Source organism: Sesamum indicum, linkage group LG5 (assembly GCF_026168435.1).
Source record: "Sesamum indicum cultivar Baizhima isolate 11 linkage group LG5, ASM2616843v1, whole genome shotgun sequence".
NCBI classification, from domain to species: domain Eukaryota; kingdom Viridiplantae; phylum Streptophyta; class Magnoliopsida; order Lamiales; family Pedaliaceae; genus Sesamum; species Sesamum indicum.
In genome coordinates, this window is record NC_142661.1 from 18299264 (window position 1) to 18321273 (window position 22010).

At 35.8% G+C, this 22010-nt stretch overlaps 4 protein-coding genes across 8 annotated transcripts; 3 read left to right on the plus strand and 1 right to left on the minus strand.

The window, feature by feature from the left end:
- Positions 1 to 307: 307 nt before the first annotated feature.
- Positions 308 to 2617, minus strand: LOC105161686 (Tetratricopeptide repeat (TPR)-like superfamily protein). The gene is made up of 2 exons (XM_088880578.1): positions 2488 to 2617; positions 308 to 2366 (listed from the first exon to the last, which is right to left on the minus strand). The coding sequence occupies exon 2, from the start codon at positions 2314 to 2316 to the stop codon at positions 541 to 543; it is 1776 nt and encodes a 591-aa protein (XP_088736704.1). The 5' UTR covers positions 2317 to 2366; positions 2488 to 2617; the 3' UTR covers positions 308 to 540.
- Positions 2618 to 7397: 4780 nt separating this feature from the next.
- On the plus strand, positions 7398 to 11386 carry LOC105161687 (uncharacterized). Of its 5 annotated transcripts, XR_002287054.2 has the most exons (12): positions 7398 to 7607; positions 8267 to 8437; positions 8551 to 8660; positions 8846 to 8954; positions 9091 to 9130; positions 9242 to 9331; positions 9422 to 9521; positions 9604 to 9743; positions 9843 to 9945; positions 10013 to 10471; positions 10554 to 10701; positions 10919 to 11057. XR_002287054.2 is itself a non-coding variant. In XM_011079469.3 (11 exons), exons 2-11 carry the CDS (start codon positions 8299 to 8301, stop codon positions 11172 to 11174), a joined length of 1776 nt encoding a protein of 591 aa, XP_011077771.1. In that variant the 5' UTR covers positions 7412 to 7611; positions 8267 to 8298; the 3' UTR covers positions 11175 to 11386. The 5 variants fall into 5 exon arrangements, 4 of the variants coding, with proteins under 4 accessions (XP_011077771.1, XP_011077768.1, XP_011077769.1 ...); XM_011079469.3 differs by having other exon boundaries at positions 7412 to 7611; positions 10013 to 10701; positions 10919 to 11386; XM_011079466.3 differs by having other exon boundaries at positions 7412 to 7607; positions 10013 to 10701; positions 10919 to 11386.
- Positions 11387 to 12159: 773 nt separating this feature from the next.
- LOC105161688 (fra a 1-associated protein) lies at positions 12160 to 14545 on the plus strand. The gene is made up of 2 exons (XM_011079470.3): positions 12160 to 12546; positions 14061 to 14545. The coding sequence occupies exons 1-2, from the start codon at positions 12323 to 12325 to the stop codon at positions 14425 to 14427; spliced, it is 591 nt and encodes a 196-aa protein (XP_011077772.1). The 5' UTR covers positions 12160 to 12322; the 3' UTR covers positions 14428 to 14545.
- Positions 14546 to 15942: 1397 nt separating this feature from the next.
- LOC105161690 (calcium-dependent protein kinase 26) lies at positions 15943 to 20334 on the plus strand. Its single transcript, XM_020693990.2, has 7 exons — positions 15943 to 17565; positions 18412 to 18555; positions 18636 to 18788; positions 18941 to 19056; positions 19248 to 19415; positions 19757 to 19981; positions 20109 to 20334. The coding sequence occupies exons 1-7, from the start codon at positions 16638 to 16640 to the stop codon at positions 20229 to 20231; spliced, it is 1857 nt and encodes a 618-aa protein (XP_020549649.2). The 5' UTR covers positions 15943 to 16637; the 3' UTR covers positions 20232 to 20334.
- The last annotated feature ends 1676 nt before the right edge of the window (positions 20335 to 22010 follow it).

Below are 22010 nucleotides of genomic sequence, written 5' to 3' on the forward strand. Positions count from 1 at the left end.
TATCAACTTATTAAAATTTAATATGGATTGAAATCGTATAAAGAAAGATTTTATATCTTCATTACCCCCTAATCCGTTTAAAATTTTATTATGAATACATGAAAGGTGTTATTTATAAATCTTATATGATTGAAAATTATTGCTCCGATTTGTATAATCTCTTGTGCATTTTTTTAGCTCACTTTGCAACTTTAATGACTTGTACACAATCTTATTCATAAAAATAAAATTGACATACCCTTAAAGTTACTATCTTTTTTTCATATTTATTAATATTATTCTCTAAATAATTAAATAGAGTATATGATTTTACAAAATTGTGTACAACAATTCAATAGATAGTTTTAACATCAACACACCCAACTCAATTACACGGCAAAGTGCGGGTTTTATAATTATTGGGCTAGGTTTGAACTAAGATTTTAAAAAACTGAAGATAATGAATTGAGCAAAAAAATTATCTAAATTAATCCAACCCCTGCGGCATGCGGTCCTATGGACCTTCATACTTCGTTGCAGTGGGACTACCGAAAAATACAGTCACCAATAGTCATTGCAAGAGCAAGCTCCGTCCTTAAAATGATGAAATCTGTTAGCGTCTCTGACAATGATTACCTTCTCAATGAGTTTGGAAGCTAATCTCATAAAGTTGTGACAGTCTGAGCAAATGCGTATGTTCTTGATTATCTTAATAACATTCCCACGGGAATTAGAATCGGCAGCATTCATCAAATAGAAAACCAAGGCCAGCTTCTCACTGTGGTGATACACTTGCTCCTCTTTATGCTCTTCTTCTACATCAAATAACACTGAACTTGTCTCAGGAACATACCCCATTTTCTTCAACTGTCTCAAGAGTTTCTCCATATTGGCACGTATTGCTTTTATCTGCGGATGTTGTGTGCCCCCGGAAGCAAACTCATGCATTCTATGCCTAATTTCGATCCAGCTCAAGCCAGGTTCCTTTCTAACTCCCTCTCTATTCATTTTCATTCTTACAGAATCTGCTTCATCGAAGCTGTTAGCAGAGCAATATATATTTGAGATCAAAACATATCCCAGTGAATTTTCTGGATCCAATTCCTTTAACTTTGATGATGCTAAGTTGGCCAGCTTTTTTTCTCCGTGTTTCCGACATGCTGCTAGCAAAGCACTCCAAATAACATGATCTGGTTGCATGGGCATTTTCTTGATGATGTTTTCAGCCTCTGAAAGATGTCCAGCCCGCCCTAGAATATCAACCATACAAGCGTAATGATCAAGTTGAGGAGTTATGCCATATTTTTCGTACATGGTATCAAATATCTTAGTTCCTTCTTTCACCATTCCAGCATGGCTGCAAGATGAGAGCAGAGCAACAAAAGTTGTTCCGTCTGGCGCAACATCCATCTGTTTAAAGAAATCCAATGCTGCTTCAGCCTTCCCATGCACTGCATAAGCCTTCAGCACTGAATTCCAAGAGACAATATCCCTGAGTGACATTTCAAAGAAAACTTGCTCTGCATTATCTATCGAACCAGATCTAGCATAAGCATGAATTAAAGCATTCCCAAGCTCTAGGACATTAAGAAAACCTGCTTTAATCACTTGACAGTGTAGAGCAGAGGCATTCCTCTCCGCCACCAGGTTTGAACAAGCTTTCAGTACTACTGAAAATATGTAACAATCCGGAAATAGATCCTCTCCAAGCATCCGTTTGAAAAGAACCAGAGTTTGTTCAGGTTCCCTTTCGGCAGATGCCATCATAATTTCAGTCCACAGCACAATGTCACGCTCCATGCCACTTGTCTCCAAGAACAACTTATGACAAGCGTCAACCTCTCCTCCAAGAATAGAATAACTTCTGATTAGGGCAGTCACCACCCCAATATCTAGTGCCAAACCCGTTTTAATGCCAAAAGAATGCAATTGTAAACAACATATAAGCCCCGCAACGTTGTTGCTGCCTTCATTGGATCCACATAGTGAAGAAACTAAAGTTAAGAGAGTAGTATGATCAAACTCAATGCCATTATGGTGCATCCCTATAAACAAATCCATGGCTTTATCGCCTTGTTTGTGCATACTGAGCCCTGTAATCATGGAATTATAAGTAACAAGATTGCGGAAGTCCATTGCCTCGAACACCCTCCAAGCCTCCACACCCGCGTTGCAACTATTATTCCAGTACATTGCCATCAGAGCATTAGCTACGTAAATCCAAGCATCAAAACTGGTTCTCAAAGCAAGCCCATGAACTTGCACGCCGTGCCAGTAATCGCACACGGACAGCAGGCTTGAATAAGCAAAATCATTAGGTCTATGATGGGAGAGCATTTGGGAAAACAAGCCAAAGCATCGGTCCAACTTTCGATGTTGAGAATAGGCTGAAATGAGAATTGTCCAAGAAAAAATATTTTTGTGAGGCATTTGAGCAAACCATTGGTGGGCAAGATGTAAGTGACCGCGCTTAGCATGCATAATGATGAGATAGTTGGCAGTTCGTACATCTGGTGGCGTGTTGGTGGAAATATGAGCTCGTACATCTGGTGGCGTGTTCGTGGAAATATGAGCGTGCATGAAGCGACAAATGGCTCGAACAGCTACTGTAAAGTGCAAGAAAGTTGGTGCTGGAACAAGTGATTTGGCAGCAGCTTTCATGTCCAAATAAACATAGGTGCCCTGATTATTTGATTTAACAGTGGAGCGAATCACCAGCTGTCATTCAACTCATATACCAAATTACCAGACACCAAAAATGCCTTTGCATGACTAAAAGTACTGAATGGAGCACTGCGACTGCATTCATATCTCTTAGCAACCTGACGCACTAATGACTGCAAATGTTGCTGCCAGCCAGCCATAATTCAGGTATAAAAGACTTTCTCGAAGGAATACTTCGCGCTAGGCGATATCTAACAATCTACAAACAGTAGAAGCCAGGATTTTAAACTATATCAAGAAAACACCTCAGCAAGAATCAAAAGAGAGAACTTGTAGATTTTAAGACTTTTTTTCAACTTCACTTTCTTTAATCTGCAGTCACGTGTGCACCCATGAGACTGCACTAAAACCTCAATTTTTTTAAATTTGTTATGCATGAACATAGAACAAGTTTTTGCCACATCACAAGAGATGACCATTAAGTCGACGAATACAATCATTCTCAAAAGAGCTACCAATTGTCATTTCCTCGAACATGTTGCATGCACATGTAATTATTCCTAACCCATCTCAAAACCCTCGTAATACCTCCTACGTTCGGCTACAGGGCTACAGCTCTACCAAAGACCCAAATGGAAAAAGAATGTTTTGGAAGAATAAAAGCTAAACATGAAATTAAAAGGGCGCTTGCAATCCCTTCCCAACCTTGAACCAAAGCAATCTTACATACATTATAAACTGCTAAACCCTTTTGTGTGCGCGTTCATTCAGGCAGAAATTCAGATTTAAAAACATCTGAATTCACCAAATCATCAATTTCTTGGTCAAATATCCGTGACAGAACAAAGAAAGAAATTAAAAACATGAACTTCTACAGTAAAGGACTGTGTAATCTTAAAACATTGTATATATACAGAAACAATAAATGGAGTAGAGAAGTTGTGGGCGAACCCGAGATAGAAGTAGAATCGCCTTTGAAACGTTTCGAGGATTGGGGACAATGGCAATTGTTAAATTGTTCGTCAAAATTACTATTTAACTTCATTATATAATCTTAACTATTATTTTTCTAATTCTGATCTTTTTTTTTGAATTAATTTATTATTTATTTTATTTTATTTTATAATACAAACTTAAATTTAAATAATTATTTAAAAAAAAATTATATTTCATAAAACAAAAAAAAATAGGCATATTCGGGCTCAATCCAAGTTTGGTCCGAGCCTCAATCGATTGATTAATGGGTTGGATTTGAATTTATAAATGGATCCTATTGAAATCTATTTAAGCCTCAAAATCATTCTATGATCAATAGTGAATTGATTACGAATCAAACCTTTTCAAAATTGGTCCGTATCGATTTTGAGTCAACTCGAATCATTGTGCACGATAAATTTGAATTAGTTAGTCTGAGGTCCCGTCTTTAATAAATAGTGTAGACGAAGTGGGCCAGGGAATTGGTTGAACATGGTTAATGAGGGACACGTTTCTCTAATTTCAACCAAATATATATATTCCAACTTCCTAGCACTAGATAAGGTAGCCATTTCGTTTTCACCATGTTCAAATGGCCTGTCCTTTTCAGACATAATTGGCTTCAGTTTTTCTATGATAGTCATAAAATCTTTTCCCCACTACCCACTTTCTTTGTTTCAGCTACTTTTGGTTGTTGGGTACAATCTTGTATTTTAGTGCTCTCCTCACACTGCCCATCAATCCCTTCCCAATAATGTAATATATACTTGGTCATTATAACATCATTCAATTTTTACTAAATTATAACGGTCTCTATATTAAAATTTATTATAAATATAATATTTTATTTTTATTTAAAAAACTTACAAGTATTTCAAATATTAATGTTAATCTAATAAATACCTCCCTATAATGAGTTTTCAAGGAGTATTCGTTAGATAATTATTAATTTTAATGAGATATTTGTAATTTTTTCAAATAATGAATAAATATTTATAATTATAATAAATTTCAAAGGAGCTCGTTGTCATTATGAAAAATGCCATTAAATTTTTATAGTATTTATGTAACCCTATGAAAAAGAACAATGATGACATGAACAATTGGTCAAAGGAAATAAATGAATTAATTTCTAATGTTTATGAATAAGAAATTATTAATAAAGTTAATAAATTGGAAAAATAGTTATTTGTGGAAGAAATAATGAAACAGGGTTACAGACATTTTTGGTAGTTATTTTAGAGGTCTTCTCTTTAATAAAGAAATAGTGACAGTAGCTGCACACTCGATATCATATATAAATAAAATATAATTATAATTATTATTGAATAAATATTGACAATAACAATAATAATTCGGATAATTCACAACCCTATTTATATGATATAATTGTACCACCTCTTCAATAATCGATTGGTTTGATATTTATAGACTTGTTATGAGGGGTCCTTTTTAAATTAATGTCCATAATGTTGTGGTCTAGACAGGGTCCCCACATTTAGCTCTAATTAAATATGCTTTCATTTTTTCTTTTTTTTTTAAATAAGAGCGGTGAATTATTATCAATTAAAGTAAATTAATTTCAATTATTTCTATTTAATATCAATATCTAACAAAAACTATTATAACATCGTACGATCAATAATATCAATACATACTATTCAGTAAAAATAACACACGTACTATTCAGTAGACACAACATCCTATATATAAAGTGGGGTTCGAACCCATGACTTTTATTGTCATTAATTATATTTTATATTGTCATTAATTATACAATAAATGTAATTATGTATTTAGATTGAAATATCCCCCTTACCAGGACTAAGTATTTTTGGAAAAAGAGAAGAGCAATTAAAATTAAAAAAAAAAGTGGTAACTCTATTTACTTAACTCAATCTCAATTACAATAAAAAAGAAAGGGTTAAATTACAACGAGCATCCAAAATTTGACATAATTACAAACACCATCTCGTTATTTAAAAAAATATCTACACTTCTATGATGTTCGATAAGATAATGTAATTTTTTGATGGAGGCCTGGAAGTCAACTTTACGTTTGATGCATTTTTTTAAAAATAAAAATAAAAAATCAGACAAGAAGGATGATATTTTTTAAATTTAAAAAAAATGTCTACTTATGTCCAAATGGATAGTTTGATCAATTCACCATAAAAATTGATGGAAACCTAACATACATTAACGGATTGAGCTAATAGTTAGACAATCATTAAAATCAGGAAGATATTAATAACTTTCCAGGCGGCGAGAAAGACCCAGGCAAGAGGGGGAGTTCTTCAACAATTAATTAATTTCTCGATGGAAACCTTTAATGTTAATAGAGTGGAAAAACCAAGGCTTGGAGTAAATAATAAGGGGTATTTATAATTATATCAAATCTCACGAGAACTCATGACTGACTCATATTTTAAAAAATCAATGACAAGAAAATTATAAATATAATTCTATTTTTTGGGATGGTGTATAATATGGCATAAGTTTAGCGTTGCACCTTTAAAAGATTGTTTTTTAAAGTAGTCCTTTTAGGAGAATGTCTCTATCACACGCTCACATAATAATAAAGAAAAGCTTCAACAGACTAAGAACACCTTAATTATTCAATAACTATAGACTTTGCAAGCGAATTTGATTTATTTAAAGTTATTTTATATTTTTTATTTCAAAAATATAATCTGCTCACTAGTAGTTAGCCAGACCATTACAATAAGGAAATTCTTATTGTATTAAATAAATTACGAGTATTATATTATATGATTGTTGTATCAATTTTTTAGCATTTAAATTTATTATTTAATTCAACTTTTCACTTACAAAATTGGTCAAAATAATGATTTTAATATTTTTTTAATAAAATATTAAAATTACATTTTTCCCCAATTTATTTTATATTTTTAATAAATTTATAATTATAATTTATTTTGTCACTTTCACCTCATTCCACGTTCCCTTCTTTCTATGAATCCTCCCCTCACACACATTATTTATTTTCACATATTTTTGTCTTCTAATTGTACCACACGATGGTTTATTTATATGCTTGCGAAAATCGTGTACAATACTTAGTTTTCTACTTATTATATCTTTGTATATTTTTTTTTTTGGTAAATTACAACATCATCTCATGTGATTTGACTTAATTATGAATACTCTCTCATTGTTTTAAAAAATTACAAATATCATCTGATGTTTGATAAAATTATATAATCCTTTGAATGGAAATAGAAATTGTATACTTTGCTCTTACTATATATTTTTTAAAGTAAAAATTTGTAAAAAATTTGGATGGGGTAGCTGAAATTTTTTTAAATTTTTTTTATTTAGTCTATAAAAAAATTTAAAAAATAAATAAAATTATCGTTTTTAGTTCATAAGGGACATTTTTTTTGTCAGTTCACCATAAAAATGAATGAAAATCTAACGGAGAGTAGCGGATTGCGCAATTGTTAGACGGACATTAAAATCAGAGAATATTAATAATTTTTTAAACAATGAGATAGTATTCGTATTGATGGCAAATTTCATAAAAGGTTGCTGGAATTTATTTATTTATTTTTTTACTTATAATTATGAGATTTTGAACCAGGACAACTGATTATGGAAACAAGACCGGCCATTTACCAACATCAAAAGAAACTCCGCAGACAACAACAAAAGAGACACACATACACACACACACCCCACAGCAGTAAAGTTTTAACTCAATAGTTTAATGGGTTTTGTTTTGTTTTTATTTACCGGATTCCGGAAAATAACAGTTAAAGGCAGCAGCGTCCCTTTTTATTCTGCCGTGTGTTTACAAATTCGTTATGTTCAAGAAAGGCCCACGCTAAGCATCCGCCTATGTGGTCGGAATTGCCTCCTCCTCTATTGATTCCTCTTTTGAGATCTGCAACTCTGTTGCATCCGAATTCCAACTTTCTTCAACTCAGCAACTCCAAATCACCAACTGGGCTTTCTTGAAAACAGCTGTAAGTGAGTTTTTTTCCCAACTCTTTCACCACCAATTAGTGCATGATCGTTCGTGTGTGTGTTCGTGTTCGTGTGTGCTTATGGGGATGTGAAGAAAGAGTGTGGAGCGCTATTCTTGAAGTTTAGTTGCACAAAGAGATGTGATCTTTGGCAAGAATCTTTTTGTTGGTGGGTTGTTAACTTGGTAGAGAAGATTGGAGTTTTAATCGATTTTGTGTTCATTTCTGTTTTGGATGAGAGTTGAGGAGGTCGTTTGTTGTAATAAGAAACACCCTGTGGTGTTTTGTCTATGTTGTCATGGATTAGTTTGTTTCTTGGTTATGGGCATCTTCTTATTTGCCTGTTCTGTATAATTTTCTGTTTCTTCCCTGCTATACTTTAATCAGTGAAGTTGTGTTTCTCTAGTAGGCTTGAGAAGGCCAGAATTTGTATTTCCATGAAAGAAGCAATTCTTGATGTTGATTTGTTGAATGAATGTTTGACAATGCATATACTTAAGACATATTTTTGGGTGATTAACATACTTGTACATGTTTATGTTATTAGGCACATTTAAGAATATCTACGGATTGTCTACTTTGTTTTGAGATTAGACTTTAGCTGTTTCGAGTGCATTTTGTCGAATAGTTACTAAAGACGAATTACTTTCCGTTTTCAGGATTTGATTCCTTTCTTCTTGGATATGTGAATATGGAGACGAAAGGTAACATATCTGATTATAGAAGGAAGCTGGACAAGACACTGGCATCACCTGACTTGACAAATCATGAAATCCTTCGGACCCTTGTCAAGAATCAAATTTTACAATCATCGGCTTGTCGTCTTGAAGGTTATTTATGTTGATAATTTTAGTGAATTCTTCTGATATTACTGCTAGTATTTAATAAAACAGTTAATTATGTAATTTAACTCATGATGAATCCTGCAATATGTGCTCTGCAGGATGCACGGAGATTGTTGTCGAAAGAAGAAGCAAGGAGGTCTCCAATTTTCTCAGTATGTTGAGGAGTGCCTCCGTCAATGATGTCGAGAAGTCACACGGTGCCTGGAAAGTATGCTAAGTTTTCATTGAAACGAAATATTGATATGCAGGCATTTTCCCAGTTTCACTTCATGGACACTGGCATGTTTTCGCTGGCCTTTCTATTTGTGTTATTACACATATGGATTTGATTTATTGTTATGTCTATTTATGTTTTTAGTTGGTGTACTGTAATTTATTTTTCTTATTTTGTAGGTAAAACAGGACACAGAAGAACTCCGAGTTATGTACCGAGAAGGACCAGAAGGCACTCCCTTTCACATGCTACTTGCCGAAGGCTATGTGGATGGACCGGTCGATGTTTGTAAGCTAAACCAAAATAAAATGCTCAGACAATTTCCTTTTTGGATCTTCTATCAACTTAGTTTTCGACTGAGACTGAAACATGAGAGATGTCAATTTTCATTCATACTTTTTGAACACGTTGTTACCTCTAACAGGTATGTGTATTTCATGGGAGTCGAGCCTCTATCAGAAATGGTAAGAAGTAGATATAAGTTTTACTACAACCTAATCATTTGTGCTATGACGTGGCTTCTTGACAAGTTAAACGAATAATTGGCTAACTTATGTAGTTTTTCCTTCTCCCAGGTGGCCTCAAATTGTAATCCCAACGTTCAAAGTTGTCTCATCCCGGTGTTTACAAAGAGTTAGAACTGGTGAACAGATATCTTTAGTAAGGTACACTTGAATGATCTTATTTTGCTTGAGTCGGTGCAAAGGGCATGATTCTTAAAGACACTGATACATTTCCGATTATTTGGAAGAAAGGATGAAGGTTACATGGCCGCTATCAAGCAGAGAGGCCCTCATTCATTATTTTGCATTTGAGTACTTCCAAGATGACCTTATTGTCGTGCTCCTTAACTCGGTAAACGAGCAGCGCTTCTTCTATTTCGATTAACATGCACCTCCCTTGATTAAAAGAGTTAAAAAAAGTTAACATTTCTCAGATCTCCAACGCTGAGGCAATCGACACAAGCACTCATGGATTTACCAGGGATGGGATACCTGATGCAGAGGAAGTGGTGAGAATAGATGTTGTCGGAGGGTTTGCCTTACAGAAAGTCACTGCTAATAGGAGTTACTTCAGGTAAGTTTCATGTCTCATCGTCGTACGGTTGACGACTAACTATACCGGCTGCTGTTAACATCTCTAAGCCCAACCAAGCATATATATTCATTTCTGCAGGACAATAGCAAGCATGGATATCAAACTAGACTTTGTTCCTCCAACAATCATCAATTTTATCTCGAGGCAGCTCATTGGTAGCGGTTTCAAGCTCTATAAAAAGGTTAATATCTATCTTCCCGCAGTTCTTTGTTTGCCGTCTTATGCTTGACGTTCTTGAAAAACTACAGGAAGTCGCTTCCGTTTCTAAAGGTGATGAAAAATTCTGCGAAGCTTTAAAGGAACCTCTTTACGCTCGTATGCGCGAGGCTCTTTATTCAGGAAATATGAGTCTGAATCTAGAGAGTGTAGAAAGAAGCTCATCAACTATGGTTGAGGAAAGTAGAGAAGCATCTGGAGATGATGATGCTCAGGAAAATAGGCGGTGTGATGACTCTATTGTTGGTTCAGAAGCTGAGGAAGTAATGGTTGGAGACAAAAACAAGCAAAGTGAAATTGAGGAGGTGGAAGAAATACATGCAACAGGAAGTAAGTCATTAGAGAATGAGGAGGAATCCGTTATTAGCACTAAAGGGGAAGAAGCTCTGACAACCACCCGTGGAATTGGAGAAAACTATATTGGACCCAAGACTAGGAAGAAGGTTCACGTTCGGCCAGAAGTAGAACAAGCTCTGAAAACATTGGACAAGGTAATTTCCATGTTTCGGGAGAATAAATGTGGTCCTGAAACAGGTCGGCCCAGCATTAATAAGATAAACTTAACTAATTTAGAGAAGGAAGCTGTGGAAGATTCAACGTCTTCTGGAGCTGATCAAATGAGTGGAAAGAAAGGGAATACTGCTGAATCTTCAAAAATCGATACACAAGACTTGGATACACTTGAATGTGGAACGGCCAGCTCAGACAGTCATGCTTCAAGGTAATTTTTCTGATACAAAAATCAGTATTATAAGACTAAATAGAAGCAGAAATTTCAATCAGAGGTGTAGTAGTAGGATATCTTTCTCGTTAATTTTAACCTTTCAAACATTATAAGTATCTCTTCTGTGTCTTGGTTGTAGACAATACATTGTCTTGAGATACAAGATAAACGTACTCTGGTCCTCTGATGTTGTTGACAATGTATCCTATTTCAGGTATAAGGGGTCCAATTCTTACGTAAGGGACCAAAGCAAGATTGCCCCAGCCTCACCAGATGAAGACCGATCAAACCCATCTAACTCTAACCACATTGCTTTGCATGCTTCCATGAATCAGTCAACTGACTCAACTGTCTTCGAGAAAGTACCAGAAAACTACACTCTGAGTGCTGATGCAAACAGTCAGATGGGAACTCGGGTGCCTAAAACGAAAACCAAGAACTCGTGGTTTTGCTGCTATAGTTCATTGTAAGGTACTATGAGTAAAGCAGCTTCTGTTCTAATTCTTTGAACATGTAACGTTGTGGACTCCATATATGCAAGCAAGTCGAGTTGAACTTCAGCACTGTTTGCAGACAAACAAAGAAAATGCATTTTTTTTTTTTTTTTGAAAAGTGTGATATGGTTCTAAAGATATAAAAGTAAAACTATGAGCATCTATGAATTTGCATGTTTTATGTTAAAGTGTTCGTGTAGCTATTTATTATTATAGCATGATGTGTTCCAATTTTCAAAGATGGTACGTCCTGGGCTGTACAATCGGGCTCGGGGCTTTATGAGGAATAAGCTCGAAATCTACACAAGGAACGGAGGTATCGGACTTGACCGGATTTAAGCACTTGAATGATTAAGTTAAAATACGTTTATGGAGGTATGTCAGAGCTAAAAAACAAACAAGTGGATAAGATTTGGTATTTTGAATTTCATAAATATTGGGTATTTATCCCTTGGCCTAATGTAGGGACGACATCTACCTTGCTCGATCCAGCCTCTTCCGTTGACTTGTGTCCTTGCAGGCCGTACTGGGCTGGGACTGCAAGGGAACCTGGCTGGATAGGTCTGGGTTTAACCCTTGGGCCAATTGAAATTAGTAGTTCTACGGGGAAAATGAGATAGAGATGTGATTTTTTTTTTTTGAGTATGTGGTTGGATGTAAAATAATAGAATAATAATAATAATTGATATGATGCTTAAAAAATAAATATAATAATTATAGAAAATGTGATACAATTTTAAGAGAGCAGTAAAATGTGTTTGAATTATAATTTATTTGGATGGGAAAAATACAATTACAGCCAAATACCATCATATAAAAATCGAATTGAAATTATTTATCACATAAGAAGCCTAAAATTTCTTCTTGATTACATTAAAAAAATAAATAAATTATTACTAAATTTCCTTTCGCTTGGAAGAAACATTTGAAGCCCACACTGAAACGAGTCAGGAATTGAAACCTCATATGTGGCGGTTGTAATTACGGTAATGGCCCTTCATATAAAATGGCAGAGTGTGAACCCCGCTGCAAGTTACCACTGTTCTAGATTGTCCGCGAATCAAAGTTCACACAATTTTAACTGAACCTTTCACGAGATCGGGCAAGAAGCAGCAGCAGCAGCAATGGGTTGGGTGTGGAAGAATGATGATTCCGACTACGTATCTTCCTCAGTCGGTGACGTCGGCGAATTTCGTGGCTCCGATAACCCTAAAGTTGACGATAAAGGCGACCGCTGCGCCACCCGCAAGGTGGTGACGTCGCAGTGCCGCACGGAGGAAGTGGAGCCTGGGAAATTCATCCGCAAGTGTGAGAAAACTGAACAGATTTTCAAGGACTGCGTTGGAAGGTAGATTTCATAGTATTCTATTTGAGATGATGGAATTCGATATGGTGTTGTTTCTGTAGGTAAAGAAATTCAGTTCGTTTGTATCTCTTTTTGCATTCAATCGCTTGAGGAACTTATGCAGATGATTGAGGAAGGACGGATTTTGCATACCTCTTCTTTCATTTTCATTTCCAATATTGGGTTAATTTTATTCTTACTTTCCCTTTTTATCTGTTATAGACGGATAATTGATTTCCCATGTGTTATATAGCGAAAGTTCGTGTTGATAGACATCTGCTCTGATTAAATCTAGCAATTGTTTTTGTTTAGGCCTGGGACTCAATAGGTCCCTTTTGCTAGGAAAAGAATAAATCTGTTGAATTTTTTTCTGGAACGGTAAGAAAAAAGTTGAGCAAATGAAATGGTGATAAGAGTATGAACATGTAAGAGTAGTGGGAGAGAAAGCGAACCCCGGCTTATCCTTATGTAAGTCAGAATTAGGAAAGAGCACAAACTCAGTAGTTTCAATGTAGCCGTGGACTGAACTTCACAACGAACATGTAAATGAGAAATATAAAGCAATTGTATCTTTTGCTGAACTTTTGGTTGCTTAAAAACAAGTTATACTGTACAAAAAGTTGTAGTTGAGGTGCCAGTATTGGTACTGGTGTCATGAATTTTGCAGAAGACCAAGCAAGAAATTTGGGTGACAAGAGGTGGTAATAAGCTTTAAATAGATGGGTCCTGACAGTGCAACAGTGACTTTTGAAAGTTGCCTTGAATTGATTTCCAGATCCCCTCAAAGAAGAGATAGAGTTCACCAAACAATGGAACATATGGAAAGAAAGCAGTGAAGTTTAAGGAATCAGAGAGAAGTAAACATGCCAAAAGAAGAAACTATATTGGTAAGAAACATGTAGTATGGAGTGACGAGCAAGTGGGAAATAGTTGTCAAAGATGGTGATGATGTTAGAAATGTTGACAAAATAAGCAATAGGCAACTCTGAAAGTCAGAACTCTTCCCTTAAGATGTCAATAGAAGAGGAGCAAATTCTACCAAAAGCCTTTTCCTGAAAGTTTTCTTTGATCAAAGATGTGGTGGAAGATGTAGTTCATTTTTTTTTTCGACAAATAATTTAGAGTTAAGGAAATATTGTTTGGTTAACGAAGTAATTTTGAATAACGTAGTATAAACAATGGAACTTATGTGGTCAGATATTAATTTATGATTGTTTGATTGATTTCCTTTCATGGCATGCTCCTTGCCCATTTTCTTACATGTTTGTTCCTAAGCGGTCACCTTGTCATAAAAACTACAGTGTAGACAGGAATAAAATGGACTAGCAGCCATAAAATATTCTATTGTGATAGTGTTGTTTACGTATCCAAGGTTTACTTGATTTGGTTTACCTAGTACTGGTTCTAGCTCACTTATTATTCCCACATCCTAGATTCTTCCTTTTTACTGTCTGTGTTTGGGATACAATGAATATTGCCTTACCATGATTAGTCTACGTGGTATACCTTTTACTCAGGCCTAGTGAGATGGTACAATCTAACAAAGAATACACCGAGGAAGATGTCACGGACCAAATGGTTAATGGTTCATTTGCCCTAGAATCTGCAGAGCGTGAACCCTTTTACTTTCCTGGGTTGCGTAGCGATATTGAAGCTATTGAACGTGGTTTCTTTGGTGGCATTAACCGATTTTTCGAAGCAGCTGAAGAGATGAAGAATGAGTTCTTCAGTTCACTTGGGGTGCCAGACATATTTGATAGAGATTCTTCATCACCACACAATAAGCAGGGAATTCACATAGAAGATGTCCCTCCGAGAGAAGCTCTTCCCAAGTATAATTCTGATGGAGAAGTTGATCTTTCTGGGTTGGCTAGAGACGTTTGAAGCTATGTATCTTCTGTTTTACAATATTTTCAAACCAATTTCCCGTGTATTGTAAATGCAGTGGCTAGAATTACTTTTGCCTGATTCATAGTGGAAGTAAGAGTTTCTCTTTCTTGCACAGATGGTGTTAGTTTCTCCGGCGCTAGTGATGGTTGATGCTTGAAGTTGAACTTAATTGCAGAACACCATGTGGTTTTTGGTTCTTTTTAGGTGTAAAATGTTGTAATGAATGTCCAGTTTACCTTGCGAGAACTGATTTGGACAGCAGAATGCAGTTAGCTCCTAGACTTGATTCACCGGTTTTGCAAAAGTACGGACTAGGATAGCAGTTTGGTTCAGGATCTTACTGGATTTTGATACATGCGAATCTCCACTCACTAGTGCTCTACGACGTGATTGCACGCCGTGTTCTTGCTTGTCCATGGACTTAACTATAATATACCTGGACAGATGATTATCTATCCTGTGAAGATTGGATATCTTGGTGTACCTAATTGAATATATGGAAAACAAATTTGGTGGTTTTTGTTATAAGTTGTTCACTCCACCAAATAAATAAACTAATGCAATCACAAGTTGTTAAATTCACCTACTTTTTATCTCACACAGCCGGTTTCCTTGGCATCACAGTTTTCAGTTTCCTATGTAAATTTGATGTTTGCTCTATCCCAGCAATCCCAGGGACATTTACTGATGACAGGAGATGGATTATATGTAGTCTCTACATCCTAATTAAAGAAACAAGAACTTTCCTTACCAAGCATACGTAGAAAGGGTATTTTATACACTTGAAAAATGTATTATCATATATATTACTCACTCTGCGTAACGATGGGTTTAAATGCTTTGCTAGTTAACGTTTCCGGTTTAAATAATATCCGCCCGGATGCCGCCGGCAGCAAAGCAGGCTAACGTTAAACCCTATGTAATTCATGTTCATAATAATAAATTATAAATTATGAGATGCGGACAAGGAATCATTCAGACACACTAATTGTCTTAGTGGCTTACCACTTCTGCAATCAGATATGATCAACCTTATCCGAAAATAACTTTAACATATGTACAATGCGTAAATTAAATTTGTTCATACGTGCAGAGTGATGAACAGTAGTATTATTGTCGCCTCGCATAAAAGGTTTCATTTAAGAGCAAATAAATAAGCCAATTTATTATGTGAAAATGCAATTAATACTACAGTTATAGACGGAGGTTACTCTCTCAATCCATAAAAGCTCACAACAATCTTGTAACTAATATGATTGCTTGTTTTTCCAACCTTTGTATGCAAATACATTAGTTTAGTACTCAATGCAATTTTTTGTTCCCACCTTGGGAAAGAAAAATCTTGCCAAAATCATAAAAACCCAAAAAATAAAAGGGTTGGGGGGGGGCTACTTGGGTTTGGAAATGGTAATAAATTAATGATGTATTTATTGGTTAGATTAATACTAATTAATATTATATTAAATGCAATTACCAAGTAAACGCGTTTTGGCTTTGGAAACATTCCAAGTTTCCAACGGAAAAACCTGCCACCTTTTCCCCTCCCTCTCTGTCTGTGACTGACCTTTCTTTCTCGTTCTCGTTTATTTCAAGAAAGGGGGAGAAGAAATTCAAAACCCTAATCCGTATTTCTCATTAAGTTAAGAAGATATAAATGGAGAGAGAGAGCGACTTGGTAAACATTTATCAGTTGTTCACAACAAGCAAACACCCCTTCCATTTTCCAAATCGTCGCTTTCTTTTCCTTTTCCTCTTTCATTCTCATTATATTGATCAACTCTTCTGGATTTCGCTGATCCACTCATCTTTCTTCGTCTTCACTGTTCCAATCTAACCTGCGAATTTCTGGGCTCATCTCAGTTTTTGCCTTTTGAATTTCCTTTCTTCTGCGTGCATAAGGGTCTGAAAAAGATTTCTTTTTTGTTTCTGGGGTTTTAGTGGTTTTAATTTACCTAGAATTGTCATTCTTCAAACACTGACACTGTTTGGAAATAGTGATTTGTATTTACTGTTTCACAATTCATTCATGTTGTCTAATACTTTCTGTTCTTGATCTTTGTTTTGTCTTATGTGTTGTACTGATTTATGGTGGATTTGATATGATCAATCTGTTCTATGTGGTGCCATGGGGTCAACATGCATGTAATGCTCAACTTTGAATTTCTTTAGTGAGAGTTTTGGGGAGGAAAATAGTAAAATAAGAGATGGGAAATATTTGTGTTAATGGGAGGTTTGCTAAGGATGGTTTTTTCTACACAATTACACATCCATTTTGGAGGTCTAAGTCACCAGATATGATTTCTTACGGTAATAAGACTGGCAAAAAGCCTGCTCCAAAATCTATAGAAGGTTCTGATCCTGTAGAGGTTAAGCCCCCGCAGCCGGTGAAGATTGAGGAGGAGAGCAAACTATCACAACCCACAAAAGTGGAGGCTGTGATCATAGCTAAGGAAGAGCCAAAACCACCTCAGACAGCCAGCACATCGGAAGAGATGATTGCAAAGGATGAAAAGGAAACTGCTCAAATTCCTAAACCTGAGAATGAAAAGCCTGAACCAGTAGAAGACTCCAAAGCCAAGAAACCGCACAATGTTAAGAGAACGATGAGTGTAGGCCTTCAAGTTGACTCTGTGCTAAAAACCAAAACAGGGCATTTGAAAGAGCACTTTAATTTGGGTCATAAACTTGGGCACGGGCAGTTTGGGACGACTTTTCTCTGTGTGGAGAGGAAAACTGGGAAAGAATATGCTTGTAAATCTATCGCAAAGAGAAAATTGCTGACTCAGGAAGATGTGGATGATGTGAGGAGAGAAATTGAGATCATGCATCACTTGTCGGGCAACCCCAATGTCATCTCTATTAAGGGGGCTTACGAGGATGCCGTGGCGGTTCATGTTGTCATGGAACTTTGTACCGGGGGTGAGCTATTCGACAGAATTGTTAAACGGGGGCATTACTCGGAGAAAAAGGCAGCTGAGCTTACTAGAACAATAGTTGGTGTAATAGAAACCTGTCATTCTCTGGGAGTCATGCATAGGGACCTCAAGCCTGAGAATTTTCTCTTTGTCAATGAGGATGAGGATTCACCTTTAAAGGCCATTGATTTTGGACTGTCAATGTTCTTTAAGCCAGGTATATTTGTCTTGATGAATTTATATCACAGGTTTCTTGCATCTTGTGGGTTTCTGCTGCATTTTCAACCTAAATTTTTAGTACTACATAATTTAGGCATTGTTCTTTTGATATCATCAAGTTCATGGACTCTGTCTGATAATTTTTTGAAAACTTGTTGGAAGAGTTGATGTGGTTTTCTCATGAAATCTGGAGGAATCAGACACTGCTGTACTGTGAGTATCAATGTTTGATATGAATCAGGGTAGGCCTCTGTTTAGTTGAACTCTAACCAGAAAACTAATGGTGGTGTTTTTGTAGTTTAGGATTGGCACTGACGAGTATAGCTTATGGAATTCAAAATTGGAAGGGTTCTATCTTTCACTTGCAAAATAATAAAACATTCTCCAAAAGGGTCTCGTGGAGGATTTATGATATACAGTTTGAGAAATAATAAATTTGTTCCTTCCAAAATAGGACATACATTTATATGCAAGAAAACTTAGGAATGGTAAATTCAAGAAAGAATGATATTGTCCACAGAAACTACAAGGCATGTTTTATAATTAGAAGCGAACTTAGTGAATACGTTGGTTCTGTTTTATATTTCCCACTAGAAACATTCTACTACAAGAATAACTTATAATTGACCAAAATGTGGAAAAATTTAACTTAAGCATTAAGATGGGTGAGTTCATTATTAACTTCATTGGATTATGCTAACTCAAAATCCTTGAGTACATAAGCAAATGGTTTTCTTTTTTAGCGTATGTGCATTTTTTGTGCAACTTTGTGCAATTTTTAGTAGCGGAAGACCTTTCAGTGTGAGTATTTAACAGTATGCCTTTGGTTGCTTCAACTCAAAAGGGGAAACTTTCACCGATGTCGTTGGAAGTCCTTATTATGTTGCTCCAGAAGTTCTTTGTAAGCGTTATGGACCAGAGGCAGATGTCTGGAGTGCAGGTGTTATAATCTATATTCTTCTCTGTGGGGTGCCTCCATTTTGGGGTGGTAAGTTACAAAACAATTTTTCACTTTACCTGGAATGCCTTCTGAAGCTACTCTCATTTTTCAACTTTCATTTTGTACAGAGAGTGAACAAGAAATATTTCAAGAGGTTTTGCATGGTGATGTTGACCTCACTTCGGATCCATGGCCTAAAATCTCTGACAGTGCAAAGGACCTAGTGAAAAAAATGCTTGTACGGGATCCAAGAAAGCGGTTAACGGCTCATCAAGTTCTATGTATGTAACAAGATTCACTTTGTCCTTTGGTTAACACATATATCCAAATGCATAAATAAGATGATAAATTTGGAACGACTATAAATCTGTCTACGAACTAAACCTCGAGGGCGGCCCATCTAATCTCAGAGTCTGATTTTGCTTTCCTACAGGTCATCCGTGGGTGCAGGTTGACGGAGTAGCACCTGATAAGCCTCTTGATTCTGCAGTTTTAACTCGTTTGACGCAATTCTCAGCTATGGACAAGCTTAAGAAAATGGCTCTCAGGGTATGTGGTTTAACATGTTTGAATAAACAAGGGGTGAAAATTTACAGAATTATAAAATGCATTAGCTGATGATTGTCAATGCATACTCTAAAGATGAATACAATTTTATTTCTTCTTTGTTTTTGGTTTTGTTTCTATACATATTTATTTTTGAATTATCACAATCTTGAAATTAGTTGTTCTGCCTGCAGGTTATTGCGGAAAGTCTATCTGAAGAAGAGATTGCTGGGCTTAGAGAAATGTTCAAAATGATAGACACAGATAACAGCGGCCATATCACTTTCGAAGAGCTCAAGGCCGGCCTAAAACGATTTGGAGCTAATCTAAAAGAATCTGAGATATACGATTTGATGAAGGCTGTAAGTATTTTTCCAATCCAACCACAGTTGGTAAAATATATTTCAACACAAACGGTGATCTAGGTTGTAGATACATGAATTAATTGACAATCAAGAACACAAAGCAGTCTTTATTTGATTAGAGTACTGGATTCCTCTGATACCATTTGTCTGCAGCACCAGAAAGATTAGTGTAATTAAACTTGTCCGGATTTCGAAAGTGGGAAGGTGATGTAATAAGTTCAAGAAACACTCATTTAAGCTGTTTCTTCTCGAAGCTAGTCTGTGATTTTATTACTTGTTTTCACCATTATCCTCAATTTTATAATCTTGTCTGATCTCTTGCTTTTCTTGGAATACAGGCAGATGTTGACAATAGTGGTACTATCGACTACGGGGAGTTCATAGCAGCAACGTTGCACCTTAACAAAATAGAGAAGGAAGATCATCTCTTTAGAGCTTTTTCGTACTTTGACAAGGACGGGAGTGGTTATATTACACAAGACGAGCTACAGAAAGCTTGTGAAGAGTTTGGCATAGAGGATGTTCAATTGGAGGAAATGATACGTGAAGCCGATCAAAACAACGTAAGTACAGACTGCTGTCGTTAACCTCCTAAGGCTCAAACTTTAGGAAATCATGATCTTTAATTCTTTCTATGTGGTATTCTAGCAATTTACGAACATTCGGCAATTATTATGAATTTTATTGCAGGATGGTCGGATAGACTACAATGAGTTTGTGGCCATGATGCAGAAAGGAAATGCAGATTTTGGTAAGAAGAGGTATCAGAACAACTTCAACATTGGATTCAGGGAGGCCATGCCTGTTTTCTAACATGTAAACCAAGTTATAACTCTTTCATATTTTTGTAATATATTTTGATGCTATATAGACTCCCAACTCCTTTTAGCTCAATTTGATTCAGATATTCTCCATATTACTATTGTGTTTGTCCTATAATGCACCTTTATAAGGTAGCAAGTTTTATATTTTCAATCAAATTTGAGAATAGGATCAAATATTCTCCAGTCTACAATGCACCCACATAAAGTGCAAGCCTCAACTCTCAGTTAAATTTGTACTTAAAAAAATCAAATCAAGATTTTCTGATGTAACCATTAGACCTCCAAGGAAGGTAAAATTTGCAAAGGACAATATTATTATTTCTAGTATTGTTCAAAAGAAATGTGTTTAAGGTACTTTCTTGTACTAATCTAACATCAAATAGTTGGTGCGCTTCATCTTCTTTAGCAATTAAAGCTCATCCCAAGAAGGGTTTTCACATACGTGGATAATAAAACATCAATCCTCAGTATTATTACCAAGAATGTGCAATCTTTGTGGGGTGTCCAAATCTCCCTTTGAGGAGATTTCAACCTGGAATTGCCCTATTCATTGGCCACTGGCCCCACTTCTTCATAATCAATAATAAATACACAGATTTTGATGATAAGACATGGGTCCCATTTCCATTAACTAAGGTTTCGAGAAGGACACTGGTTTTGTTACAAGGCTGAACAAAAAGAAAACTCAACTGTAATTAACATGGGATTGATGAATCCAATGCCCAAAAAATTACTTTTTTATGTGTGGAAAAGATAGCGTCCAGATCACTAAATTCCGTAGTATTGTTTACATGTATACTTTATGCTCAAAGCATTTAGTTTGTGTGAACGGGACATTATCATTACTTAACATTCGAAAAGACTGAACACCAATTAAAGGTTGTAAACTATTTTTTTGGTTTCAATTATAATATTAATTTAATTATTATTCGATGATCAAGCTCATCAATTGATTGTGATTTTGGGGTCGAGATCATGGGCTGACAGTCCTTCAATATTTTGAAATTTAAGAGTAATCTAAAAATATAAGGTTAAAATAATTGGGTCTTGAACACTCAGATTCCCAAGTTAACCAATGGGTCTAATACCAAGATAATAAGAGGTTACTGGTTTATGAGATTGTCTGCCTTCAAATAAACAATAGCTGGAGTATTTATAGTTATGGTCTAATTATACGGTCACATGTGGGGTTTATGTGATTCGAACACTGGCAATCGTCCGTGCTTCCTCAAGTGCTTTATGAGCCATTCCTCTTGCCTAGCTCGGCCTACGAGTGATGTTTATACCTTTGGAATGTCAGAATTGTCCGAACTCAAGTGTTGAGCCATTACATAAAAGCCCATATCAATTACCCTCACTTGTCTAATTATAAGCGGGAGATTCAAAATTTGGAATAAAGTTTAATAAATCAGCATATTCAAGCCATTAGATTTGCTTCTTGTTACCTATCCGTAGTTACTTGATTATATATCTTATAACCTCATTCCCTTTCATCCTAATTGTCGCATCTTTATTGCCATCCCGTCTTGACCATTTGTCGAGATGGTTACTATAGCTTTACACCCTCTGTATATATTTAAGGCATCATCCTTCAACAAGTTCATTTCCTTAGCTAACGAAGGTCCTAACACAGACGTCACTGTTGATGATATTGGTGCTAGTGCTACTGACGACGAGTATGAGTCTGACCAGACGAAATACGATGAAGAATGACAATAACTCACTACCCTCTTTTTGTTGTTGAGAACTGCATATAACACTTCATGTT